Source organism: Mus pahari, chromosome X (assembly GCF_900095145.1).
Source record: "Mus pahari chromosome X, PAHARI_EIJ_v1.1, whole genome shotgun sequence".
NCBI classification, from domain to species: domain Eukaryota; kingdom Metazoa; phylum Chordata; class Mammalia; order Rodentia; family Muridae; genus Mus; species Mus pahari.
This window is the reverse complement of record NC_034613.1, coordinates 13971193-13999119: the sequence shown is the minus strand read 5'-3', so window position 1 is coordinate 13999119 and position 27927 is coordinate 13971193. Positions and strand designations below refer to the sequence as shown.

The 27927-nt window shown below is 34.7% G+C and overlaps 1 protein-coding gene across 1 annotated transcript; it reads right to left on the bottom strand.

Annotated features, from left to right (window-relative positions):
• Positions 1 to 1789: 1789 nt before the first annotated feature.
• Positions 1790 to 27927, bottom strand: Slc6a14 (solute carrier family 6 member 14). The gene is made up of 14 exons (XM_021188160.1): positions 27632 to 27927; positions 26403 to 26568; positions 23835 to 23966; positions 21599 to 21760; positions 20682 to 20817; positions 18271 to 18403; positions 17238 to 17378; positions 12103 to 12331; positions 9581 to 9706; positions 7264 to 7382; positions 6696 to 6795; positions 6305 to 6414; positions 4817 to 4984; positions 1790 to 2798 (listed from the first exon to the last, which is right to left on the bottom strand). The coding sequence occupies exons 1-14, from the start codon at positions 27677 to 27679 to the stop codon at positions 2652 to 2654; spliced, it is 1917 nt and encodes a 638-aa protein (XP_021043819.1). The 5' UTR covers positions 27680 to 27927; the 3' UTR covers positions 1790 to 2651.

Below are 27927 nucleotides of genomic sequence, written 5' to 3'. Positions count from 1 at the left end.
GCTCTCTCCCCGGCAGTGCACTGGAGCAAAGATGGCTCACCTTCCGGTTCAGACCTGGGAGACTGCTTCTGGGCAGATACCTCTCCTCGGGCGGGAAAAGGCCCCGAATGCCGGACCAAGCCTTAGTACTGCTCTAGGGCGCACACCCCTCCTCGGGTGGGGAAAGGCGCTGGATNCNGGGGGCTACTCCCAGGCGAACACCCCTCCTCGGGCGGGGAAAGGTGCCGGGTGCCGGATCAGCCTGGGGACTGCTGCCAAGTATTACAATTTTTATATAATATACAATTAATAATTTATATACACTTAATTATATGTTATAGGGAAAGGATGTAGAAGAGTAGTACAGAAAGGGAAGGGAGTTCAAAAATATATAGCTTACAAAATAGCAAGAATAATTTCATCTAAAGGATTGCAGCCTAATACTGCATTTGTCTTACAAGTATCATCAAAGGGAGATGAATTACATGGTACTGTTGTTTATTATGCTGGTGACTGCTTACTATTATTATAAAATCTTTATAGTAAAAAAAAATAAAGAGTTGTTATTTGCCAGCCTGCAATACATGTTTGCCATAAATTAAAATGGTGAACAAGATCTATTTTTTCACACTTGAAGGTAATGATACAACTCCTTCTAACCAGCTTCTGAAAAACAATTATTTCCATTTTATCCTCTCCCTGCCCAAATTTTCTCCACAGATTTACCTCCACAAATTGCACGCATATATTTCATTGGTGAAAAGTACAACTCTGAAATAGTACTAAAAATATAACGGGAGCAAGTTTTAATATGATTTGAATTGCAATGAGAAGTAAGTTTTCTAAGCTTTAGTTTGTAATCTGTCTTACAATAATATTCTATAAAATAACGTCTAACTAGGACTTAATCTCCCTATCCTTGCTCACAGCATTGGATCAATCCACAAGGAAAGCCTTCAATGTATCACCACAAGTTCATCTTATTCGTGAATCATTGAGATGAATTACTTATAGGCCTATTGTTATGCCTTCCTGGTGGCATCACTTACTTGTACTAATCTCTTTGCTCCTTTGATCTTTAGCTAAAAGATATGATTATAAGAATTTATTCCCCCTTGGTACTCACTTGCCAAGTATAAAATAGCTAGCAGTATATGGTTCTTAAAAGTTATATAATTTTTGAGTCATAGATCCCTTTGACAATTTAATGAAAATAATGGACTCACTATCCCCTAGAATGCAAATCCACATCCACAGAAAATGATACCTAAAATTTCAGTATTTTAATCTCCTTAAGCTCAGCATAACTCTTGAAATGTTCCCTATATATTTAGAATAGACTTTAACATCCTAAGTTGTGATATTTAAACCATAGATCAAAAATACATAATAAAGCATAAGGTATCATTTGTGAGGAAAACAGGATATAAAAATTTTATTGGTGACAATTTATTAACAATTAGCATCAATTCATATGCGAATACTTTGTTACACTTAGGCAAAAACAAATTTATAAAAGACAAGTTTATCTGTTAGACATATATCATTATCAAAAAATGCCAGATTTAAAGTCATGTTATCAGTAACAATTTCATACAAATTCTATTTGCAGTTGAATCTAGAATTCAGAGAAGGTAATGAACTACTTGTTTTTCACAATAAAACACAGTAAAAATTAAATGTGACATGGTTTTATTCCAAATACAACTTAATGAATAAAGATATTCTGAAAGATAAGAAGTATTCAGAATTTTAATATTTCATTTCCTAGGTTTATCACTGTCTGGCTACCTGTTCCTCACTTTTGTACCATTTCACTCTAACTAAAGAGTACAACTACAAAGTTTACATAGAATAAGTGATACATAATAAATTGATAACATGTTTAGACATATTTGGATCACAGATATTAAACAACAATCCTCATATCACATACAGTCCTTTTCCTACATATTTGTGACACTTCTTTGGATAAAGAGGTTTATTCATTTTTATTTTATGGGTATGGGTGTTTTTTTTTCCTGTGTGTATGTGCACCATGTGCGTGCAGTATCATAGAGGTCAGAAGAGGACATTGGCTCTCCTGGAACTAGAGTTAAAGATGGATTTAGTAACCTTGGTGCTGGGAATTGAACCTACATCCTCTGTGAGAGCCATTACTCTTGTCACTGAGCAATCACCCCAGGCCAATTTGTAACATTTGTAAGGTAAGTGGGGACTTTAACTGTGTAACACTAGCTTTTAACTGTGCTGACTTATTATTTCCCTATTCTATGAAAGAGAAAAGTACATATTTAGACTACAGAAACTGTGTTTAAAATCACAAAGTACAAAGTATGATTACTTCCTAAGTAATCTTCTCACAGGAGACCTTCGGTACACTAAAAACAAAACAAAACAAAAAATTAACAGTAATATTTACAAAATGTCATTGCAAAACAAAACTGGATATATGTACTAACAAATAGATAATCTTAAAGGGAAACAAACACATTACTAAATCCTGATAGATTCACATTTTAATATTTCATTAAGTGAAAAAGTACTTACAATCCAGTACTAAGCATGACATGTACATTTCCCTAATTGATTAACATACAAATAAATTAAAAATATCCCCTACTCTATAAAATCACATTATATAACAATTAGATATTTTCAAGAGTGACATCTCATTCTGGTTTTGTACTGCCACTAATAGTAGGTATTTCGTGGTCAGTCTCTTTTGCAGGTTCAGCCATGTCTCTATATCTCTCCCCACGATGTTTTTGCAGGTATGGACCCCAGTTCGAAGCTGGTCTAGAGCAGCTTATGATACGCTGAAATGCAATGACAAAAAAAAAATCTTATTTTAGAATTTAAGTGCTATTATCCATTTTAAAAAGGCAAATATTAAATTACACTTTTATGGTAAAGGCTTTTGCTAGCAAGAATGACATAACACTCATAGAAAAGTAGTGAGCTCTGGAGTCTTATGGAAGAGTTTGGTGGGGGAGAGATTGACAGGAGGGAACAAGAGCACAAGAAGATGTAGAGTCAACTAATAGGGCTCACAGAGACTGGGCCACAAACCAGGGGGCATGCCAGGGAGCTGGACCTAGCCCCCTGCCACAGACTGGCCTCACTTGTGGGCCTCGAGCGTGGAACTGGGTCTCTTGGTTGCAGGTAAGTGAGGATTCGGCGAATGAGTGACAGACAGTCCACATGAGAGAGGGTGTAGAACTGAATGTATTCTCATAAAGTGAACACCAGTGTTTTAAAGTACAGAGAACAAAGGGGTAGGATGTCACAGCAGGCAAAGTACATTGAAGTTACTTGACACAAAACAAAGGAATGACTTCAAAGGGACAAGAGCCAGGTAATGTTTACAGTTAAGATAAAGCAGTTCTGCCTAGGGTCAGCTAAAGACAGGTAAGGATTTCACACTTTAGTCACAATTTGTGCTTCTCTTTTGAGCCTTGTGAAAGCTAGCACCAGGGGGTTCCGCACTAGCAGACCTTCTCATGAATAATGCAATACCACAACCCCCCTATTTCCTAGGCCTTGGTAAATACTGAATTCCCAGCTCCTGGCTTTAAGGAATTTTTAGGACTTTGGAACACTGACTTTGGGAACTTTACCTATGGTAAAAATTCAGTCTTTAGAGGCATTAATAACACTGAGAGAGAGCATACACCATACTAACATGCAGATAGGGTTCGTGTATGTAGATTATTGGAAATGCCAGGACTCCAGGAGACTGAATCTCCTTGAGACACTTTTTCCTCACGACTCCTCCAGGTTTTTAGGCTTGTGAGCCACCACTGAAGTAGGCGTGGCAGGCCCCTAAGCATTTGTAACAAATGTACGGCTTGGTCTTCATACAGATCCTCTAGTAACTGGAGCAGGGCTGTTTTGGTCTCTGTTGCCTGCCTTTGGATCCCTTTCCCCTACCTGGATTGCCTTGTCTGACCTCAGTGGGAGAGGATGTGCCTACTAGTCCTGCAATGCCTTGATATGCCAGAGTCAGTTGTATTCAAGGGGGTCTTCCCTTTCACCTCAGAGAAAGGGAGGCAGTAATGGGCAGAGGGTGGGGGACTGTGACCAGAATGTAAAGAAAATTAACTAATTAATGAAAAAAGAGAAGTGGTGATATCTTAAACATCTAACAATTGTAACCAAATTGCTATTACCTGTTAATAGAATTATCCTAACTACTAAACCAAAAGTATGATTTCAGAAGATAGGCATATGACACCATTAGAATATAGTGTCACTAAAGGCAGCTTTCTTGGATTCATTTTAGTCCTTGTCACAGAGAATCTGATGGGAAGCTAAACTATTGTGCACTGAAATATTGTTTCAAAAATTGAGAAAAGGGAGTTCCAAATACCTAACCATTTATTTAGATCTGCTCTTGAAGAAGAATAGGAACTTAATAAAATTAAGTTTCCTAAGCCTATCTTGTCAGTGTAGACTTAATCAACTCTATTACTGTAGGTCTCTGTGGAAAAAAAGATGATTCAAGAGCAATAAAGGATAAAAGATAATTTACAAGGCTAATTTAAATAAATACAACTTAATTACAATATTATAATCTATACTACAGACATATGAATATTAAAAAGTAAAGATTACATAGAGAAGAAGCAAATGGGTTATTTGATTTTTTGACATCTATAAGGATAACTGTACAAATAAATACAGAGATCACAAATGTTATGTCCTAAAGAGTGCAATAAGACCTGAAGATATAGTAACAGACAAGGAACTTACAGCAAAATATAAGTAGATTTTATATATATATATATATAATTATATATCTATAATTATATATATATAATTTAAAGGTGCTTACCTGAAGTATGTTTCCTTCTGCCTGAAATATTTTTATGATAGCCATAATTGGTATCCAAATAATGCAGAAAATGATCATACACCAGCCAAGAGCAACTCCCCAGTCAGGATATGGAATATCAGCATAATCAGGTCTGTGAAATTTCACCAGTGACCAGACTAGAATTGCCTAAGAAAGGAAAGCATTAAAAAAGACCAAAAGATTAGATTTTGTGTTATAAATGAGTCATAATTTGATATTTCTCAAACAATAAAATGAAGCTATAATTATGTAAGATAAATGGGTAACAATAGAAGGCATTATAGAGTTTTCTCCAAGGCAAATAAAAAATAAAATTACCTTCTCCAACAACTCTCTTGTAGACACATACACAAGGAGATTAAACTGTTAGCTTGGTTTCATTCTATTCCACAAGCTAGCCAGCATATATATGAAAAATCCAGTGAGGATGCACAAGTAGACTTTTCTGTCCTTCCTTAACAGCTGTTATTTGTTGTACAAGACACAACTTTCTGCCCCCAGCCCCTACCCCATAACTCAAATTTAAACATGTAGTACTGGCACAATTACCAAAACACAATTCCCTCCTAGCCTCTTCTTGAATAGGAAAATAAGTTCAATATTACAAGAAGTGTTGCAAAGGTTCTGGCAGGACCTCTTAGGAGACAGCCATATTTTCTCCTGTGAGTATTTTGTTCTCCTTTAAAGAAGGACCGAAGCACCCACACTTTGGTCTTCCTCCTTCTTGATCTTCATGGGGTCTGTGAATTATATCTTGGTTATTTGGAGTTTCTGGGCTTATATCCACTTATCAGTGAGTGCATACCATGTGTATTCTTTTGTGATTGGGTGATGTTTTCTAGTTCCATCCATTTGCCTCAGTATTCTCAAAGGATGGAGGCATCCAGAGTTAAAGATAATGCTCAGCTACATACTGATTTCAAGGGCAGCCTGAGATAAAAAAATATATCCTCCCTCCAAAGAAGGAATAAAATTTTCCTTTCAATCAGTGATTTTCAACCCATGAGTTGCAACCCCGTTGAGGGTCAAACAACCTTTTCACAGGGGTTGCCCAAGCATTGGAAAACACAATTATTTACAATTCATAACTAGCAAAATAATTATGAAGTACCAATGAAATTTTATCATTGGGGAACCACTACAACATGAGATATACTGAAGGGCCACAGCATTTAAGTTGAAACCACTGTTCTAAATGATTTTTAAATGGTTTTACAAAATTCACTAGAAATAACTAAGGCAGTTAGGGGATGTTCTGGGACTTAATCTCTGAGTTTGTACTACTCTTTTCCAAAAACAAGGTATATTTTCCTGCTCAACTGACACACATATACACGCATGTGTAACACACATGTGAAGAGAACCAGTTGGAATTAGTGGAGGAATTACTTAGAACAAAGTATAATCGTACTTTTAAAGGTATGAGTCATATTATCAATAGCAAGTTCATTGTATACTATTACTTACAGACAACAGAATAGGAGTAATGACAAACCAGCAAGCTCTCCACCAAAGCCAGAAGATCCATCTTTTTGCTCCAATCATCATTTCTATATCTTCAATGAATCTATTTCCTCCTAAAGAGAACAATTTCAGATTCTGAGCCCTTTCTTACAGCTTCCATAGGAATTGTTATACAAATTAGTTTTCTTCATTTAAACACGTCACTAAACTGCAACAGTGAAGCATATACCTGGAATCCCGTTTCATATTCCAATTAATTCATAATATACTTTGCTCGATAGATTGCATTTTACAACTATACGTGCAATTATAAATATGATTATATAATCTTAATGAAAATGAATGAAATGATAGTGTATAATAAGACATAAACAGAGCTGCAATCACCACTTACCATAAATCCAGATGATTCCTGCAATTTCCAAGATAGCAGCAATTAAAATTCCCCATCCAGCACAGAAGTGATCAATCAAATGAACCCAGTAAATTCCAGCCTACAAGGAAACAAAATAAAAACAAAATTCACACTAATTACAACTATATTTTAACTATAATTTTGTTAATGTATTCAAATAGAATATATTTTAAAACTATATGAAATGTATGTTTCAAATATAGTTTTTGTCTTAAAAACAAGATTTTTTAAATAATATGCTACAATATTGGCAAATGTTACCATTTAAAACAGTAGATTATACAAAATAACATATAGTATCTATGAGCTCTGTAATAGCTAACAAGAAAATAGACTTTATAATCCATTTGTTACTTGGGAAATTGTCATTATTAGAGATTATGTACTAGCAAAGTTACAAAGGAGAAAAATCACTGAAATTTGGAAAACTTCCAAGTAGAAACTAGACCTGTCACAAAACACCAGCTTGAACCTTTGTATATTTGTTTAAATTTAAAAGTATATTCCAATTAGTATTTGTCTACAGAAGTTAAAAGCTATCCTATACCTGAGTCACACAGACGAGGCCAAGGAGAAACAAAATCAAACAGCATCCCAAAGTTATAGGAACCCTCATGCGTTTCATTGCTTTGGGAAACAAATCTTGAATTGTTGTTGTAATTGTTTCTAGAGGAGAGGAAATGGTGTATTACATACATTTCAACTGAATAAGACTATCAGAGAATTCAATTTCTATTCATCCAATTTACACAAATAAGCTGAAAATACACTCTGGGCATTGTTCCTTCTTAACAGTCAGTAAGGTCTTTTCTCTTAGTCCCCAGGTTTAGTTTCCAGCAGCAAAAGAGGAAGAGAGAACAAGTAAACAGAAGGACTGAGAAGGAGAGAGAGAGAGCAGAAGTAAAAGGAGGGAGAGAAAGAGGAAAGAAGGGAAGAATAGAATGTCTAAAAAACAAATTTATCTAAAAGAAAAATGTATAAGCAGAAAGATATATAATAAATATATTTGACATTTTTGAAGGCTTCGGAAATCAACCAGAGGAAACTAAATTTGTCCTATAAACAGAATAAAGTAAGAAAATGGGATATATAATACAATGATACAAAAATTGTTTCAAACGTTCCAGGTGTGTGCTTTAGGGAAATTTCTTTTGTGTACATAGAATTATATATATGGGGAGTTATTTCACCTGTGTGGGTAATTTGTGTGTGTTTGTATGCATACACATTCACAGGCTCAGCAACAAATGGGACATTTGTATCACACAGATAACACACACCAAGGCTTAGGGATCATAACAGAAGAAGCGGCAGAAAGATTAAGAGCCAGAGGTCATGCAGGCCTCAGAGCAAAAGGGTGTCCTCTAGTTGTGACAGAAGCACTGCACTCATGAACTCACAGCTTTAACTGCCTATGCAAGATCAAGCCATTCAACATTCCAGCACCATGAGGGAGGGGGTATTTGTTCTCACATTTAACTGAAAAGCTAATAACAGTTGACTTCTAGAGGAGTGTAACAGTCAATTTTCTGTAAATGTGTGACAGTTGGTCCATACTCCAGTGGATGACCCACTATGTATATGGGTAAGACAAATTGGAGTCAGTGGAATAGTAAAGACAAAAAAAAGAAGATATGGAGGTGATGTGGGAAAAGTCTAGTTGAATATGATCTAAATACACTATACAAAATTCTCAAAGAATTATTAAAAATAATATTTTCAAACTTTTTTCAAATTTTCTAGTTGTGTACCTTTAGGAAATTTCATTTGTATACACAGAACCATACATAAGAAAAAATGTATTCATTGTGTGCAATTTGCATTTCTATGTGTGAGTATATGAAAGCACATATGTGGGGTGCATGTGCACATGTGTGCTACATGTAAGTGGGCAGAGGGGAGTCTTCTCAAGTGCTTTTCACATTGTTTTTCTGAAACAGGGTTTCTTAATGAACCTGGAGTTCACAAATGAACTCTATTGATGAAACAGTGAGCTGCAAACAGTACTACTCTCTCCACAGGACTGTGCCACTTTGCCCAGATTTTATAAAAATATTGGAGTTCAAAGGTCATGATGAGAGCATAGCAATTACTTTTCTAACTAAGACAGCTCCCCAGCTGCAGTTTATAGAATTTTTAAAAGATTATTCAAAATACTAGTCAACAGAATATTATATGATATAATAGACCCATATATCTTGTTAAAATAGCATATATATATATATATATATATATATATATATATATATAATGAAACTTCAAATTTATATGAAATATTTAAAATTATGCTATTTATGGACATGTTTATATACATACAAACATGTATATATGAGTGTATATATGGATGTATGTATAACACATTCACACATGTACATGCATGCATATACACTCGAATCAAATAGGACACTAGCGATTATAGTGGTTGCCTCTACAAAAAAATAATGAGAAATATATTAGTGTTTTGTTAAAATTTTCTCAAGCTAAAATCAAGTTTTCAGGGAGAAATGAGGTTGTCCAGGTACAGGGGGCAGGGAAGAGAAAATTGTCATTTTTTACATTGCCTAGTATAGTGTACATTGAATTAAGAATCAAATACAAAACTCTGAATAAAGTAACTGAAAAATGACCCCCTCCAAAATACCTATCTGAAGCAAATAGAATAAATTTTTTTCTGTGCCAAGTAAATAAGTATATCATACTTTTATGTATTTAATTTTTTAAATTAAAATAATTTGTAAAGTTCATTCTGTTACTAGTAGATAAAAGGATATGGTATGATATTACATGATAATGAAATAGGATGATTTCAAGTACAGGAAACAGGATTAAATATCAGGTTTTCAATACTAAAAGTTATTACTTACCAATAGAAGCAAACTGAGAATCAAGGCCCAATGTTAACAGCATGAAGAAAAATAATATGGACCAGAATGGACCAGCTGGGAGTTGAGCTAGAGCTTCAGGATAGGCAATGAATGCCAAGTCAAATCCTAAGAAAAATGTATGAATTTTTAAATTAATTGCCAGAAAAATTTACACATTTGAACATTTTCAAAGTAATATACCGTTAAAACCTCATCATGCTTTGGCAATGCAACTCATGACATAGCATCTTTGTTTTACTGGAGGCCGGAGACGTGGCTCACTGGGCGAAAGCACTTGCCACTCAAGCTTGATGACCTGAGTCCCAAAGTCCATGATGGAAGGAGAGAACAGATTCATAAATATTGTCCTTTGACCTCCACACAAACACTGTGATGTGCATATACCTGCACTCGCTCTCTCTTTCCTCTCTCATACACAGTAATAATAAATAAATATTGAGCTGTCACACTAATGTGAGTATGTGACATAAATTAAGCTTTTAGTACAAATTCTTTTTCATGAAAGTTGTCTTAGAATTTTAAACCTTTCATTATTTTAGTGTTTTAATGTATAAATGTGTGTGTGTGTGTGTGTGTGTGTGTGTGTGTGTGTCTGTGTCTGTGTGTCTGTGTTTGTGTTCATTCATGCATCATTCATGCATGAGTTCAGGAACTCAAGGGCCATACTGTGCATATAGAGGTCTGAGGACAACCTTGGATGTTGGCCTTTGCTTTAAATCTTGTTGAAATATGGTCTTCCCTCCCTTTTTTTCTCTGCTGTTTATTCCTGGATAGTTGGTCCATAAGTGAGGATTCTCTTATCTTTGCCTCTTGTCTCTCCATGTTCTGGTATTACACTAAGCATAGGCTTTTGCAGAAATTTGGGGGATTTGAACTCAGGTCCATGTGCTTGCATAGCAAGTGCTTTTACCCAGTTAGCCACGTATCCAGACTGTAACCAACTGATTGACATGAGGTGTGGCGGCACACACCTGTTATCTCAGGACTTGTGTGGAGAAAAGGAGGATCAGGAGTTCAAAATCATCCTTCATTTCATACTGAGTTTGATACCAGCCTGGAATCCATGAGACCCTCTCTCAAATAACAACAGTAACAAAAAGACTGATGACAAAGAAGAACATATTTCTTAAATGACAAAAATGTAAATTAGTTCGCCTTATTCTAAAATTTGCAGAAAATAAAATGAAAAATGAAATATTTACAAAAATAAATGTATAGAATGGATTTTTGTGTTTGTTGCTTTTTGAGATGGGGTCTTTCTATATAGTTTGGTCATCCTGGAACTTGCCATCTAGACCAGACTGAGAGAAATCTGCTAACTTCTGCCTTCCTGGGACTGGGATTAAAGGCATGGGTCATACTATGCCTAGCTGAAATGAATTTAGTCTTCCACCATCTTGCCAATTATTTACCCAGAATAATTATGAGTAATACTATTTCAGTCTATAGATACCTGCAATATTGTATATAAAATAAAGCCCTAGATGGAATCTCATTTTCAGTTTGATGCTATAACCTTTAAAGCACTTTGTAGTGTGTTCCAATTTTTCTATGTGACCATGAGTTTTAAGTACTTTCAGTTTCTGTACCTTCCCAGTGTACTGACATAGAGTTCATACCATTAGCTTTTCAACTACTCTCTATCACTTTCTGTGTATCGGTGAACTATGAGGAAATGGACACTAAATGATTTCCAAAATCCCTTCTTATACAGGGATTCTTTAATATTTCTATTATATTATACCAAATATGTAATAAAAGTTTCCAAGAGATTACTACTTAAAGAATCCTAGAACTCATTTTTTGTGGGTCTTATAGCTGTCCTTGGGGTTAGAAAGTTTGTTAATCAGATTCCTTGAAAGCTGTACACAATTATGCACTGGGTCACTTGATTCTTCGTATTATATAAGTTTAAAAGTTCAGATCCAATACTGTTAATTGCATGTGGGAAAATTTGATCATAATTGTTTCTCTCATAAAGCATAGAATATCCTTAGCATTATACCTGAACCTTGTAATTGTGGATTGAGTAATTCATTTTAAGTATTAAATAAAATACAGAAAAAATGTCTTCTTTTCTCATTCTTTTAGATAAGGTCTCATGCAGCCTCAGCTGGCCTCAGTTTATCTCAGTAAATAAGGCTAGTCTCAAATTTCTAATCCTTCCATCTCTACTTCCCAAGTGCTGAGATTACATGCATATAACACCACATCTGGTTTATGAGAAGCTAAAAATAAAACTCCCGGCATTGTGCATGCTTGGCAGGCACTGTACCAACTGAAATATGTTCCCAACATTATGTCTTCAGAATTAACAGTTCCATAAAATATTCCTGTCTATCTAGATCTTTTAGGATCTATTATATTAAAATAAATTATGTCAAATGAACTGAAAATACAATAACTCTAGTCATAAGTATAGATGACTATAAATTGTACCACAGTTTCTTAAGTGAGCTATATCTAATTAATCCAACTTGGTATCATACAGAATTATATACCTGATTTTACAACTTGGGAGACTTCTTTTCCAGATATATGAGCCATGTGTCCCAGAATAGAAAATATAGCAAATCCAGCAAACACACTAGTGAGGCAGTTTGTCAAGCAAACTATAATGGCATCAGAGTAACAGTTGTTGTTGAACTTGTTGTATGATGATAGAGCCACCAGGCCACCCCAAGCCACAGAAAGGGAATAAAATATCTGGGTGGCAGCATCCTTCCAGACCTATAAGAGAACATTTTTTTTTTGTTTAAAACATACACACTTAAATTTAATTCAATATAAAATAATTCATGGGTTAATATGTGTATTATAACATAAGGAAATGAATACTTAAATGTCAACCATCAAGGTGAAGAAAACAATGGTAGTAGTCTTTTAATTTCTCTCTGTGTTTTTTTTCATGCTCCATTAGTAACTGACTCCGACTTTGGTGTGTGTTTTCCTCATCCATTACAATTGTTTTCTTCAAGACAGGGTCTTGCTATGTTCTCTGACTGTCCTGGAACTTGCTCTGTAGACCAGGCTGGCTTCAGATTCAAAGATCTACCTGGCTCTGCCTCCCTAGTGCTGGGATTAAAGGTGTGCATCACCACTGCCTAGCTATTTATCTTTATTTTTAGTTTTGAGTGTTTAGCGTTCATAGAAGTATTATCTTGCTGCGAGGAAATTAACACAACTGGCCTTCATAGTTCAGCATTGTGATATTTAACCATTATCAAAAGGAGTCATATAAAATTTCAATTTGATATAATTTACATTTCTGAAATTTAAAAATTAGAGATAGGGACAAGTTCAAGTGGTTTAATTAAAAATACGTCATTCTGACTAGACATCGATATATGAGAATTCTGAAAGGTAAATGGGTGGTCAGGGATGGTTGGTAGATAAGCGATAAGAGTGGTCAGTATGTATACATATATATGTACATATGCAAAACTATAAAATATAAATACAATTTTAAAAGTTAAACACATGCCATTTTAATAATTTTTCACTTCTCTATACCCCACTATAAATACTACAGCTTATTCTTTCTCCTGGTGACTGATACTAGGTTACTTAGTGCTTTGCTATGATGTAATTTTGAACACTCTTGTACATATCTCCTGCTCATGTAGGTGACGATGTGGAATATCAAAGGTGATATGCATCCTCTCTTTCACTGAATCTTGTCAAGTCATCCTCTAGAATCTTCCCAATCAGACAGCTTGTATATCACTTTGAATTAAGGGATTTGATTATACTCACTACTTAACAAAAATTAATGTTTTTTCACAGGGCATCTTTTTCTGTTCACATGCTTCACATTTTCTTGAATTATTTGCTTTATTTGATTTCTAGGATCTCTCTCTCTCTCTCTCTCTCTCTCTCTCTCTCTCTCTCTCTCTCTGTCATACTTAATGAAATGGGGTTTCTGTGTACCAGGATGACAAATTAGCCTGTGGAATTTAAGTTATGCATAATCACACCACACCCAGTAACTCAATTTTGAAACCGAAATCTAAGATTCTGTGTTGTACATCTTAAGAGGTTTTCCCCTTCCAAATCCATGGATTACTTCTTTGTCTTCTTTATTTTGTGTTCTTATAATAAGCCAAAGTATTTTTGTTATTGCTCTTTAATATAGCTGAAATTATCCAGCTTTAGTTACCTCTGTTTCTTTGTCTGTGTCTGAAAACAAAGTTTAGCCCAAGGTTATTGGGATGTTATTCTGAATTCTCTAAATGAAACTTTTTGTTGAAAATATAAAATTTTCAATTGCCCTGAAATTTATGTTACACATAATAATTACATATATGTTAGACATAATATGTTACACATATTTCCACTTTATGTCATTTTCAATTGTTTAAGGATAATTGACAAGATACATTACATCCATTAGTTATCAATGACATCCATCAGATCATGCATCATTTCCAGAGGGAAATAAGTTGTTACCTCTGCTACATGCCAAGCTTTGTTTCTTCATAAAAATATTTTTAAAATTACTATTCTATACCACCTATTGGTACATCTGTTCCTATGTTAAAACCATGTTTTTTAATTACTGCAATATAGTAGTGATTCTTGTAATAACGTTTTGTATCTGACATGATAGTTTCTCCACACTTTATACCTGTGTTGGGAATTTGATTAGAATTCTATTGATTTTGTGCACCAATGTGACATTAAAACCACATCAATTCTTAGCAAGGATGTTACTAGACAGCCCACCCTGACTCTGTGCTATTTGTCTAATACCACTCCTTTATCATTGCTGATGTCCAATTTGCCTCTCCTCCTTCTTTGTTAAAGGTCAACAGTTAAGTTGGAGATTTATTCAGGTTACTATATTCAAAGATTTTAATTATTTGTCTTTGGATATAATGTCACTCAAAAGAGAAAAACTTTATGTACGTAGATTTCAGATAACAGAGCTGATTTATATTTGAACAAAAAGTGTCCTTTCAGTTCTCTTAACATCATACTGGTCAGCTGAATGCAGGTTGAATAGCGTGCATGTATGTGAATAACAATTCTGGTTTTAGAATTAAAAAGAATAAATTTACATCCAAACCATTCATCCACTGTTTCTTCAGCTTAACTCATTGGTAGGTATGAACAATAACAATAATATTTAGAAAGCTGTGTCATAGTAGCTATAACTTATTATAAGAAATGATCATATAGTGTTTTAGTTTATTATATGTTTAAAAACAATAATTTATATTTGAATATTTTTTTCAATAGAAGAAAATATCCTAGGGAGTAAAAATCACTGGGTCTTAAAAATACACTTTTCACAGTAGATTATAGCATGTCTATATGAAGGGAGATGGATATGTGTGGGTGGATATGAATATATATACATACAGAGAGACACATAGACCAAGATAATTTCATTTAGATATAACACAGTCATGTTAAAAAAAACTACCCTTATTTCTTTCATTGTGGTCCACCTTAGGAGATGAAACTCATGTTTATGTTGGTCTCTGAGCCTCTCTACTTGATACATTTTGCAACAATATGAGATTTAAGAGGAGCTGAGGTGGATGAGTCAGATTAGTGTTGAGAAAGAATGCTAATCTGAGAAAAAAACTATTGTCCCAAAACATGGAATATGCTATGGGAGTGGAGGAGTAAGAGGACTAAATTGCATGGTTCAGAAGGAGCTTAAATGTAGGTCTGATTCTTATTTAATAATAGAGACACAGAAACAGAGGGAAATATAAAATGCATATGAAAACATCAAAATAGTTTCAAAAGAGTATAAAGCCCAGGTATCTGAGGTTTATAAAAAGCCACTTAAACATAGCAAAGGGGCTTTTCATCTGTGTTCAAAGTTATGAGGTTTAAGGAAAATGGAGGGTGTATTTCTTAGGGAAAACAAAGTAACTATATGATGATGTACTATCAATAGTTAAGATAATTGTAGATCAGCCCACATTAACAAGAGTTTTCTATTTCTCCAGTATCTTATCTTATTTTTCATGTTTAATAACTTAACAGAAAAATGGTTTTCTAGTTGAGAATGAATTGGTAAACAAGGTTAAAAAGATATGGACTAAGACTAATTAAGAAGTGCATTAAGATGCCCCATGGACACATCAAAGAATATTAATCTCCAAGAATATAAAAATAAAATATCATAGTTCTAAAGTAATTATAACTGGTGAGGTTAATGATGGAGTGAAAATTATCGGGCACTGCAAAAGTAACCAAATTCAGAAAAATACATTTAAATTTTTAATTTTAATTTTTTTTAATTTTTCAAAAGTCAAACAATAGATTTCCAAGATGGAAACTGATCAACTTGAGGTTGGTTACCAGAAACATTCTACAGTGATTGGACAAATATTTAATTTTAAATATTTTAAAAAGAAAACTTCAATGTCTGGAAGTCAGCATTTTTTTTTATGTAAAAGACAATAGAAGTCTAAAACTATGCATTTTGGATAGCACCACTGGTGTGTCAGATGTTATTATCACATTTTTTTCTTTCTATAAATTTTGATATAAGATTGAGATTAATCTTACTATGTGCCAAGAATGTGATGGAACTACTAAAAACATGTAAGTATCCTTGGCTATATCAATAGAAGCATGGTAGCTGTGCAAGCTTACTATTAATGCCCTGCACAATTAAAGCTGTAAAACATTTTATGTGCCCATGATACACAGCTACTGTCTAGAAATAGACTAAACTTCGAAAAGAGTTATTCAAGACCAGAAAGACAACTCTGTGATTAAAAGCATTTGTTGCTAAGCCTGATGATACAAAGTCCACGGAGACAACATAATGGAAGATAACTGACTCCCCCAAATTGCCTCCTGACTTCCATATGTGCACCACACCATGTGTGTGCCCCCAACTTAACAGAACAAATAAATTATTAACAGGTAAAAGTTTTTCAAACTTATATTCAAAACATGTGTTTCTGTTTGTAATAGAAACAATAGTTTTATTTCTGGACTACTTATTCCATGTAAAGTTTGTGTGCTAACTCTATAACCCACTAAGCAAAGTTTGATCTTACTGTTAATGTATGAACTTTTCAAGGTAATTAAATGTATATTAGACCATCAAACTTTCTCTGGTATTCTTTAAAGCTACCAAAAATTGCTGGGCAGTGGTAGCACATGCCTTTAATCCCAGCACTTGGGAGGCAGAGGCAGGTGGATTTCTGAGTTCGAGGCCAGCCTGGTCTACAGAGTGAGTGAGTTCCAGGACAGCCAGGACTGCTCAGAGAAACCCTGTCTCGAAAAACAAAAAACAAAAAACAAAACAAAACAAAAAAGCTACCAAAAATTTGTCCAATGAGTCTCATAGTTCTATCTTTAAATTACAGGTGTTAGGGTGTGAAATATTCTTTTTTTTAGAATAGTAAAGCCCCCAAAACTATAGGTCAAATAGAATAAGTGACATTAATACAATGAGTTTTAAGACTATTGCTAAACTTGATCTTACTTCCAATGAAGAGTTTTAGTGCCATTACATATATTAATCAGAAGTTCTAGAGGGTGGAAACACTAATCATTTAACTGCATATGCTTTTTGTAAGACATTATATATATTATAAAGCGGTTATAAGGTTTTAAGTTTTAACTTTTCAGGTAATTTAAAATCCAAATTAAGTCTTACCTCAGCTTCTCTGAGTTTTGTAAAATTTGACTGTGCTCCAATGTAATATGAAATGCCTTTTGATGCACCCTCCAAAGTTGCACCTCGTATTAACAGGATGAGAAGGACCACATATGGGAAAAGAGCTGTAAAATATACCACCTACCAAATAGAACAACTAAAAGTTAATGCCACTTTAAAATCATGCTATATAATTTTCTATGAGCAAAATTAGTAGCCAGTTGCTATTAGTGAAATAATTTACTCCAGGTTTCAAAACATAGGTAAGTCTAATGATATTGATACAACTTAGCATAATTTCTGTTTTCTGTTCTCACCACTCCAAAAATGGATCCATTTCTTAAATGTTATGATGTAGAGAGCACTATTTTTAAGGTTCATGCTGTAAACAATCAATATATAAGCAACTTGGGGTCAGATAGAATGCTAAGAGGATCTTTATAAATGTCTGAGGGGACTGAATGTCTCCTCTCAGTAAACTTTTGTTTCTGGGTAGTATGCAATTTTTCACAGGAAAATATTTCCATTGTATTTTTTAGTTGCAGCTAAGCTCTTTAACTTAAAAAAAAATAAAGAAGAAAAGGAGACTCATTTTTTCAGAAGAGGACCTTCAATGACAGAGAAGATTGTTACTCCATTGGGAAAGACTAGTTCAAAAGAATGATTACCTATTTTCTATGTCTTCCCATGAAGCTATTATCCTATAAAACATTCTACACCAATGATCACATGATTCAAGCTGCTTATTGTGCAACAGAAGTTTAAAACCATACTCTCAAACTAGTAGGCTCTGAATTTTAAGCAACTGCCAAATGCTTACGATTACTTTTGACTTTGTTTTTTTTAACAATACCAATATCCCTATGTATATGATTAAAACTACAATGTCTTATGCAGAAAGGCTTTCAAAGTTTTGAATGGTCCCTTTTAAGAATTTGAATGTCCATATTATACAAAAATCCATTTATAATATTTGATGGGACTAAAATGAAGTTGGATAGCAAGTGCATCACTAAGATGACTTCCAACTTACCTTGCCAGAGGATTTGATTCCTTTAAACAGTGCTGCTCCAACTATGAGCCAAGCCAGAAGAAGGCAAAGTGCTAAATACCACACAACAACTCCAGTTTCATCCATTCCACTTGACCTCTGAAGTGTAACTTTACTGAAATACATAAGCACAGAATCAATTACCTTTGCTTTTATAAAATGGGCTTTGCAATGTGTTTAATCCAAAGGGAACCTTCAGAGTGTTGGAACTTAATCTTGAAAACTTTTTGTCAATAGACAATGTTGTATGGAGGGATCAATACTACTCCTTCAAAAGTCAGGTTTTGAACTTCAAAATTACCCAGAGGCAGTCCAAACTACAAATAACTAACATAAAGCTTTAGTCATGTTTCCTGCCAACATTTTAATCTCTTCTATGTAAAGAAATTAATTTTTTATCTGGTAGTTTCCTGTGACTCAATATGGGATTTTCTCAAAAATAAATTCAGTAATAAGACTTTTAACATTGTATTATGTATTTACTTACTCAAACTTATACATATGATCAAATTGAAATGGCCTGATTCTTCATATCATCAACAATTTTCTGTAAAATTCCACCATTTCCCACAGTAACGTGTGGATTTATAATACTAGACCTGAAGCTAGAGAGATAGTTCAAAGTTAAGAATATATTCTACTCTTCCAGAGACCTTGAATTTGGTTCTCAGTGCTCACATCAGGTGTCTCACAACCACCTGTAATTTTGACTACAGGGAGAATAGATTCCTCTGACCTTTGTAGGCACCTATACTCATCTTTCTCTCTCTCTCTCTCTCTCTCTCTCTCTCTCTGTGTGTGTGTGTGTGTGTGCACGCACGCACACATGCACATGCACATGCATGCATCTGTCAAATACTAAAAGGAGAACCTTTAAAAAAATCAGAATCCCAGTTTTGAGCATGATATTTGGAAACTTTTAAAGACTCAAAATGTTAAAGCATCATGTTGGAAAAAACATTATTGAGCTTCCTCAAAATAATTAAAATATTAAAATATCCTTCATATCCTTTAGCAATCCCACTGTTTGGTGTGTATTCAAAAGAAATGCTATCAGGATGTCCAAGAGACAATTGCACTGCCAAGTTTATCACAACACTATTCATGAAAGCAAAGACAAATAAATAAAGTGTCCATCAAGTGATGAATGGACAAATAAAATATATAATACACACACCACCACATCACATTACACTACAATACTTTGAATCTTTATATAAAACCTGCTCAGTCGGTACAAGGCTACCAGTATACATGTTTTCAAGACTGAGTATTTGGCACTGGACAAGCAATTGGTGTGCTCTTCCCTGGGGAAGACTGCTTCTTCTGCTCCTAACTTATCTCAGTTTCCCATCATACTTTGTGTTGGATTGAGGCCATATGAGCTGTTCCTCCTCCACTATGGCACATCCATTGGCTTCTTCCTTATTCAGCTCATGTGTGAGTGATCATGCCATTGGAGCTTGCTATGTATAGCTTTTGACTTTACTACGAGTCCTAACCTCACAGCAAAGTGCCTGATCCTTTTCCTTTTACAATCTGTCAACCCCCTTCCCACTCCTGAAATGTTCCCTGAGCCTTAGATGTGGAAGTGGTGATTGATATTTTAAAGATTTGTTTATTTTATTTTATGTGCACTAGTGTTTTGCCTGGATATGTATATATGAGTCATATGCATGCCTACTTCCCATGAAGAATAAAATAGGGCATTGGAGTTCCAACGAGTTGTAAACCACCATGTGGGTGCCAAGAACCTGGATCTGGTCCTCTGCAGAAACAGTGAATGCTCTTAACTTCTGAGTCATCTCTCCAGACCTTAATTGCTTATCATTAGAATTTGCTTATTATATTAAAATTTTCTATTGTGTGGATACACGTTCTACTGCACATGGGTAGTAATCAGAGGACAACTTTCAGGAATCAGTTCTCTCCTTCTACCATTGTTTGTTCGAGGTATTGAACTCAGAACATTTGGCTTGGCATCAGGCACCTTTATGTGGTGAGCACTCTCATAAGTTTTATAATTCCCTAATATTAACTTTTAACTGGTAATTATTAATAAGCCATTACTTACAGTGTTACATGCACTGGACAACTACTTGTAAAAGGTACATTGTCAACAGAGAGCTGACTTTCAGGTAATTTAAAAGTCATCAGGGAGAGGTAACCATTTGAATCAAATGAAGTATTTATTTGTTAAAGCTCTCCTATCTTCTATTTATGTGAGTTAAAATGGGGGGAGGTGTATTGGTAAACAGAAACATGTTCAACTCATAATATATTCCTGTATTAAAACTATAGAATAAAATGGGGGAAAAGAACTGACAATATTTCATTATATTTCATAAAAATATTTCAATAGCATCTGTATTAAGAAGTTAATCAATACTTACTCCCAATACTGTTCACTTGGTAGTTGTCCTGGCCGAAAAACTTCACTACCATTCAAGCAGGTGAAGTTGTTGATATTTACCCAGCTTATATTCATAAACATCTCTCCTGTCCCTGTGCTCACATTACAGCCAGATACTAAAAAAAAATGATATACATATATATATATATATATATATATATATATATATATATATGTGTGTGTAAATAAAAGAGATAGATAGATAGATAGATAGATAGATAGATAGATAGATAGATAGATAGATAGATAGATGTTCAACACTTTTCTGGGAAAAAAAGATTTTAATGGAAAATACTTAAGTTCCTGTTTAAATCATTATTTGGTAAAAGTAGTAGAAACAAGTTACAAACAAAACGAAGGATGTTACACTCAATACATCGAATCTTCTCGAATACCAAGCTGGATACTAGCTAAACATTTAAACTGTGGTCATACTTATAGTAATAACTTCTATAAAATAAGTTATTTCAGTTAAGATTAGTACTTCACATAACCTTCAGTGGAGACTTAGCTAACCATTATACATATGCTGACTTCTTTAAACCCTTCAAAAGCATTAAAATTTCCTAAGTTTACCCTCTGATTGGTATGGATAATCCTAATAGTAATATCCTCCAGTATTAGTATTACTTTATCTGATATTGACAGCACCCATACTTTACTCTTACAATTTACTGCTATTAAATATAACACCTCAAAAAAAATCTACTCCCCTATTTCTTTCTATACCCTGCTTAGAATTTAGACTTGGAAAAGGCACTTCTAGTTGTGGCCTTGCTCTTCATAAAATCATACTGAAATTGGTTAGAAAATGATTTAATCATTTAAACTTATTTTTAGAATATAGCAGAATTTTAAGGTTAGCAATATTTTAAAAGTTAAGCCAATGAATTTTACCTATTTGTGATCTGCTACAGTTTTCATCTGCCCAAGAAGAACAATTTGCCCATGGCAATACACTTTGAAAAGAAGCAAACAAGTAGTAAAGACTGTAGGCAATTATGACATTATAATAGATCGTCACAAAAATGGATATCAGGACCATCGTGATTCCCACACCTGGAAAAAAAAACAATGAAAAAAGTGAAATTTGGTTTGCTGATCCATAAAAAGAGTTGAGCACAATTTCTACAAAATACCCACAAAAACTATAGTAAATAAAAAGACCTTTTCCACACAACTATATGCTGTAGTTCAGAAACAGTGTATCTGGGATGGAAGGGTGTTACCTTTCTTCAAAACTTGAAAAGAATTTATTTTTATTATTTTTTTATTGCATTTGTGTGTGCACACACCTGTGAGTGTGCAGATATGAAAGCAGGTGTCGCCAGAGTACAGACACACGGGATCCTCTGAAGCTGGAGTTGGAGGAAGAGCCTGAAACATCCAACACTGATGCTGGTAACCAAACTTGGGTCCCCTGGGAAAGCAGTGAGTGTTCCTAACTACTGAGCCATCTCTGCAACTTCATCTTCTCAAAGGTAAAATAATTTTGATGCTTGGCTTCTGGAGAATGCTTTTCAGGTGGTGAGAAAGGTTACTATAGCTATAGCCTTGGGATTGGGGTGATAGCTCAGTGATTAAGAACACTTGCTGCTCTTCCAAAAGACTAGAGCTCAGCACCCATATTGGGTGTGGCTCACAACTTCCTCTATCTCCAACTTCCATAGGATTCAGTGCCCCCTTCTGACCTCTACAGACAATCACACATATAAGTATGTACATATTCATTGTACATATACATAAAAATAAACTAATATAAATTTTAAAGCCAGAACCTTGAAGTTGATCCACAACAGTACTGTGTAATTAGAAAATTCAAAATGTAAAATTGTCAAATAATTACACTCTGGGAACCATCTTTTAGTGTCTTTCCTAACCTTTCCTGTATATGCAGCCACATAAGAAACTAACATTTGAAGACTTGGGAGGTGGCTCTATAGAGGAGTATGTACCTGAGTGTGATTTCCAGCATCTATGTTTTTCTCCTTTTAAGAGTTTGTTGCAATAGAGTACACCTAAAATCCTACCACCAAGGAGGTAGAGACAGGGCCTTTTCAGTGCTTCCTGCCCATCCCATCTAGCTAAACAATGAACTCCAAGTTCAATGAGAGACCATTTCAAAGGAATTAAGGAAGATATATGACCTTGACCTTCACTCTACATGCATACACACACACACAAATGCATGCACACAAATATGTACATGTGTATGCACAAAATATATACAAAAGACGCAATGCCATCTTTGACTTACCATGTATTTTTTTAATTGAAAGAGAAAATTGTATGTCATGTACTATATGATGTTTGAATTATACACATATTATGGAATGAATTAATCTTCAAATTAGCAAGCACATTACCTCAAGTGACTATCATTTTAGTAGTGAAAATACTTACTGCTTACTGTGTGTGCTTATGAGATTGCAATATATGAATATAATATATTGTCATCAACTATAGGCACCACGTTGTGATTCTTTATTTTTTTTGATTCTCCAATTTTTAGATCAATAGGTTAGCTTTCTCAAAATTATTTCTTACTTTCCCCCTTGACAGGGTTTTTCTGTGTAGCCCTGCCTATCCTAGCAGTTGCTCTGTAGAACAGACTGGCATCAAACTCAGAGATATGCCTGTATCTGCCTACTGAGCGCTGGGATTATGGCATGAGCTATTACTCTCTGAAAAATGTATTTCTCTTAACTATAACCATATAGCTTATCATTTTTCACCAATAGAGCTTCCTCCTTCTATTGACTTCTGCATCTAAGCATTGATCAACTTCTATAAGATCAAATGTATCATAATTTTAAACTCTTTTCTTCTGCTAATTAGAAACTATTTATTTGCATCTAGACCAGTAGTTCTCAACCTTCCTAATGCTGTGACACTTTAATACAGTTCCTCATGTTGTGCTGCCCCAAACAATAAAGTTATTTTTATTGCCAATTCATAGCTATAATTTTGCTACTTTATTAATTGTAATATAAATAATGTTTGATATTCAGATGATCTTAGGCAACCCCTGTGAAAGTGTCATTTCACCTCCCCAAAAGGAGTTATAACCTACAGATTAAGAACCACTGATGCAGACCAACAGTCATGATGATAAAAAGTTTTAAGTACCAACCTTGAAACAGTGGCAGAATCCTCCAAACTGAAACTGGACCTAAGCTAGCAAATTGTCCCAGTGAACATTCCAGGAAGAACAAAGGTAAACCAGCCAATGCTAGCATAATTGCATAGGGTATCAAGAAAGCACCTGAAAAGCAGAAAGATAAATATACTATTCCATTTGAAAGTCTCAGGGGCACTTTGACAAGTAGCATAATATTTCCAAGTGTCCTAATACAATAGAATTTGAGTGATCTTGTTTGAGGTCCAAAATATATTACTTTTAGTGTGAAAGTACTGAATTGTATTAACGGTGAGTCTCTCATTAATCAAATTGGAATGGAAATGTTACCTCGTAACGCTACTATGATTATTAAAAACAAAAGGGTATAAAAAGTCAGCCAGTGGAGCTGAGAGATCAGAGATTGTAGATCTAGATAAATATACATTAAAATACTGGCTCTATCATCTATTATTTATTTGATCTAAGGAAATTTTTCTAGCCTATGTACATTTCATTCTTATAAACCAAAAAGCAATACCAACTCACCAGTTTCTGTTTAGAGTTCCAATGCTGGGCCTTTGGGAGTTATTAATCAAATTTAATTGTTTACTGATCAAACAATGGCAGCACTGCAAGCACATGCCATGTTTTCAGTGTTAGTTCTCCACCTCTTTCTTTCTTTCTTTCTTTCTTTCTTTCTTTCTTTCTTTCTTTCTTTCTTCCTTCCTTCCTTCCTTCCTTCCTTCCTTCCTTCCTTCCTGACTTTCTTTCCACCTGTTTTCCTTTTGCCTTTCTTTCTGCCTTTCTTTCTTTGTTTCTTAACAATATATGGATTATTTTTTAATTGTAGGATGTAAATCTTATTTATGGTTGATAATAAAAATTACTGCAATTAAGTTCATAATTTTCTTAATAGTCACAAGTCTCTTTAGTCAGTGTTAATAAGAAATGTATTGTTTTCTAAAGAAGACACTAACCTTTTTGAGACTTGTTCAGTTAACTTACAATATCATAAGAACCAATCTCCCACATAACATCCATCCCACTCCCCTTTTAAACCTTTTGTTTTTACCTTTTCTACTGTATTTGGGGTATGATATTGATCATTAGAATGTTTACCAGACTATAAACTGAAACAGAGACATAATGTTAAATTTTCTAATCAAACAATCTAGAAGTTTTGGCAGCCATTATTAAAAACAAGATGGAGCTCAATGAATGGAGAGAGGCTTTTGTGTTATGTACACTTCATTTGTTGTTACTACTTTTCCAAATTATTTCCTTGCTACTCATGAATTCTTAAAGCATTTAGAGAATCTAGACTATCTATTACCCAAATAATGTGATCTTTAATGTGCCATATTAACTTTTAGAAGAAACAGGAGAAAGTCAATAGCATATGAAAATAAAATGATTTCATTTGCATTATATTTTATATTTACTCTATTAAAATTAGTTTAATTCATTTCCTAGAAAGTTGTAGTGATTATTGGGTGAATATATGATGTCAAGTCACAAGGCATGTCTTATTGTAAACACAATTGTAAGAAGCTTAAAGGAGCCTTAGGACATAGACACCAAAATGATCATGATTATTGACTCATTTTCCAGCTAATACTTACATCAAAACCACTACTGGATGACCTAAGTCCTAAATGAGAGAACTTAAGCTACCCACACTTAAAGTGTTTAATAAACAGAGCTCCTTTCTTGAGTCTCTGAGGGCCAGCGTGACTGTTTTAACACACTCAATTAACAAGATATGTGGTTGAAACATCACCACACAAAATCCTATTGTGCCAAGAGAAAAATAATTATACTGGCAAGATTTCAATGGTATTCAATTATGAAATACAGGCACATGTCACCTCAATACTTCTAACAGAACCTGTAAGCACAAGTAAGTTAAAATAGTATAACTGAAAAGCTGTTTCCACATTACTAGAGTATTATGCAATTCATTTTCCTTCACTCTGTGGGTCTCCTTGGTTAGTTTCATGTTCTTATTGAGCCTAACTTAACAATCCACAAAGTATAAAAAGCATTATTTTTGCAACAAAAAAACAATCTTGAATTAAATTCTCTTGTATTTTATTTATATTCTACATGGTCAATGGAATTTGAAATCTATGTAACTGAATATTGCAACTTAAAATCTTATGTTAAAACCATAATCTGTCCATACTTAATTATTAAAACGGCTTGCTCTAGCTAGGCAAACAGTTTACTTGAGATTTAAAAGTCCTAATTGAAGATTATATGGTATCTCAAATTAACTCAGAAGTTTTACAAGTAATACTTTTATCAAGTTTATATCTGAGAGTTTTCTGAAGCAGTTTCCAAGCTTGAGCTAGTAGCTCACAGTTCCCTAATACATGTTTTGCCTGTTTTTTTTTATCCTCTTTACTAACTCTGAGTATCATATACCTCTCTTTAGCTCATCGTACCTCATTATATATGCATGATACTTTAATACTATATATTTATATGTGTTATATAAAATATAACAAGTTATGCTATATTATATATACAGAAGTTATATAACATACCACTGGAAGAAGAACAGAAGGAAAGGCCTACCTCCGCCATTGGTGTAGGTCAGATATGGGAATCTCCACACATTGCCCAATCCCACTGCATAGCCAACCATGGAAAGAAGATAATCTGATTTTTTGGACCAGTTACCACGTTCCTGATTTTCATCGCTTTCATCAACATGGAAGTTCTCAGATGAAGCTGTCACTTTCTAAACAAGAAAAATATCATCAACATCTTCCTTTTCTGTTACACATTCCACAGACACATAATTTCAAAAGTCCAGAGAGTAATAGAAAGGGAGGGTGAAAACTCAAGGGGAATTGTTTTCAAAATCAAGAGAGTTCTCCCATCTAAGGACTAACCAGGCCTAACCCTGCTTAGCCTCTAAGATCATACAGAGCATTCAAAGTGGTGCACCCACAGACAACACTAAGACGGGTTCTGAAGGTAGGTAATTTCACTTAGACTTTCCTTCTTCAAATTAAAAAAAAATCTATAAGTAGATATTTTCCCTGTCTCTTCAGCTCAGACCATCCCAAGTTTAATGTTACAAACATGAAGGCAAGCGAAAGTAGACACATCGAGTGTCAAATACAAAGTTTTGAGTATAAATTAAGAAGAGTCAACATTTCTGAGATTATAGCAGGTCATTAAGAAGTATCAGATCTACCTTTTAATTAAATAAAAATCCATTCATACACTTTTTAGAGCACATAATCACTGTGCTAAATAATAGCAGAGACAAGTTTTACTGTCCCACCAGGTGGAGCAACTCTCTCTCTCTCTCTCTCTCTCTCTCTCTCTCTCTCTCTCTCTCTCTCTCCCTCCCCTCCTTCCCCTCCCTCCCTCTCTCCCCTCTCTTCCCTCTCTCCCCTCTCTCTCTTCTCTCTCCTCCCCCACTTGGAGAGAAGTTCTCTCCCAACCTGATAGCTGCCGCTTGACTATGGAATGCTCCCAGGGTCAGATAAGGACAGTACATTCTTTGCATTTCCCTGCAGCATATGAACACGGTATAGAGAACGACAAAGAGCCGCATTCTCTGGGTGTTCTCAAGGTACAGAGTGAGGTGCTCCTAAGTTTCCTAACTACCAGCGGGAAAGTTGTTTTTCATGTCCACTTCGTGAGAACTTATCCGGCATAGTTGAAAAGAGTTGAAGAGTAAGAAATATGCAAAGTAAGGAACAGCTACAGAAAGCAAAAAACTAAGAATCACTCTCCCTCCTTTTCCCCTCCTGGGCCCCCTACACCACCAGAAGCTTCCAGAACCCTACCTCCTTCTGTCTGCACTTGAAGAAGTTCGGGCACTTCAATCTGTCCATGGTTCACTCGCTCCCTTGGCGTTCCTCGCCTCTCCTCTTCTCACAGTCTGGCTGAGCTTCACTGGTGGCAGGTGCACACTCCCAGGTTGCTACCTGCCAATGTGAGCCACCTTGCCCAGGGGTGGGACCATTTATGGAGGGAAGCTCTCTCCTCCCCCTCGCTGACGGCCAGTCCTTTCAATTACCGGAAGGGACCAAAGCAAGCCTCTGGTTTTTCCCCCAGGTAATCCTGCATGTAGCAATTCCTT

Bases quoted from the DNA above. Each gene is read 5' to 3' on its own strand.
- Slc6a14 (XM_021188160.1), bottom strand. From the start codon at position 27,679: ATGGACAGATTGAAGTGCCCGAACTTCTTCAAGTGCAGACAGAAGGAG. The intron at 26,569-27,631 runs GTAGGGTTCTGG...TTTCTTGTTTAG, and splicing joins TCAAGTGCAGACAGAAGGAG to AAAGTGACAGCTTCATCTGA. The intron at 9,707-12,102 runs GTATATAATTCT...CATTTTTCTTAG, and splicing joins CTCCCAAGTTGTAAAATCAG to GATTTGACTTGGCATTCATT.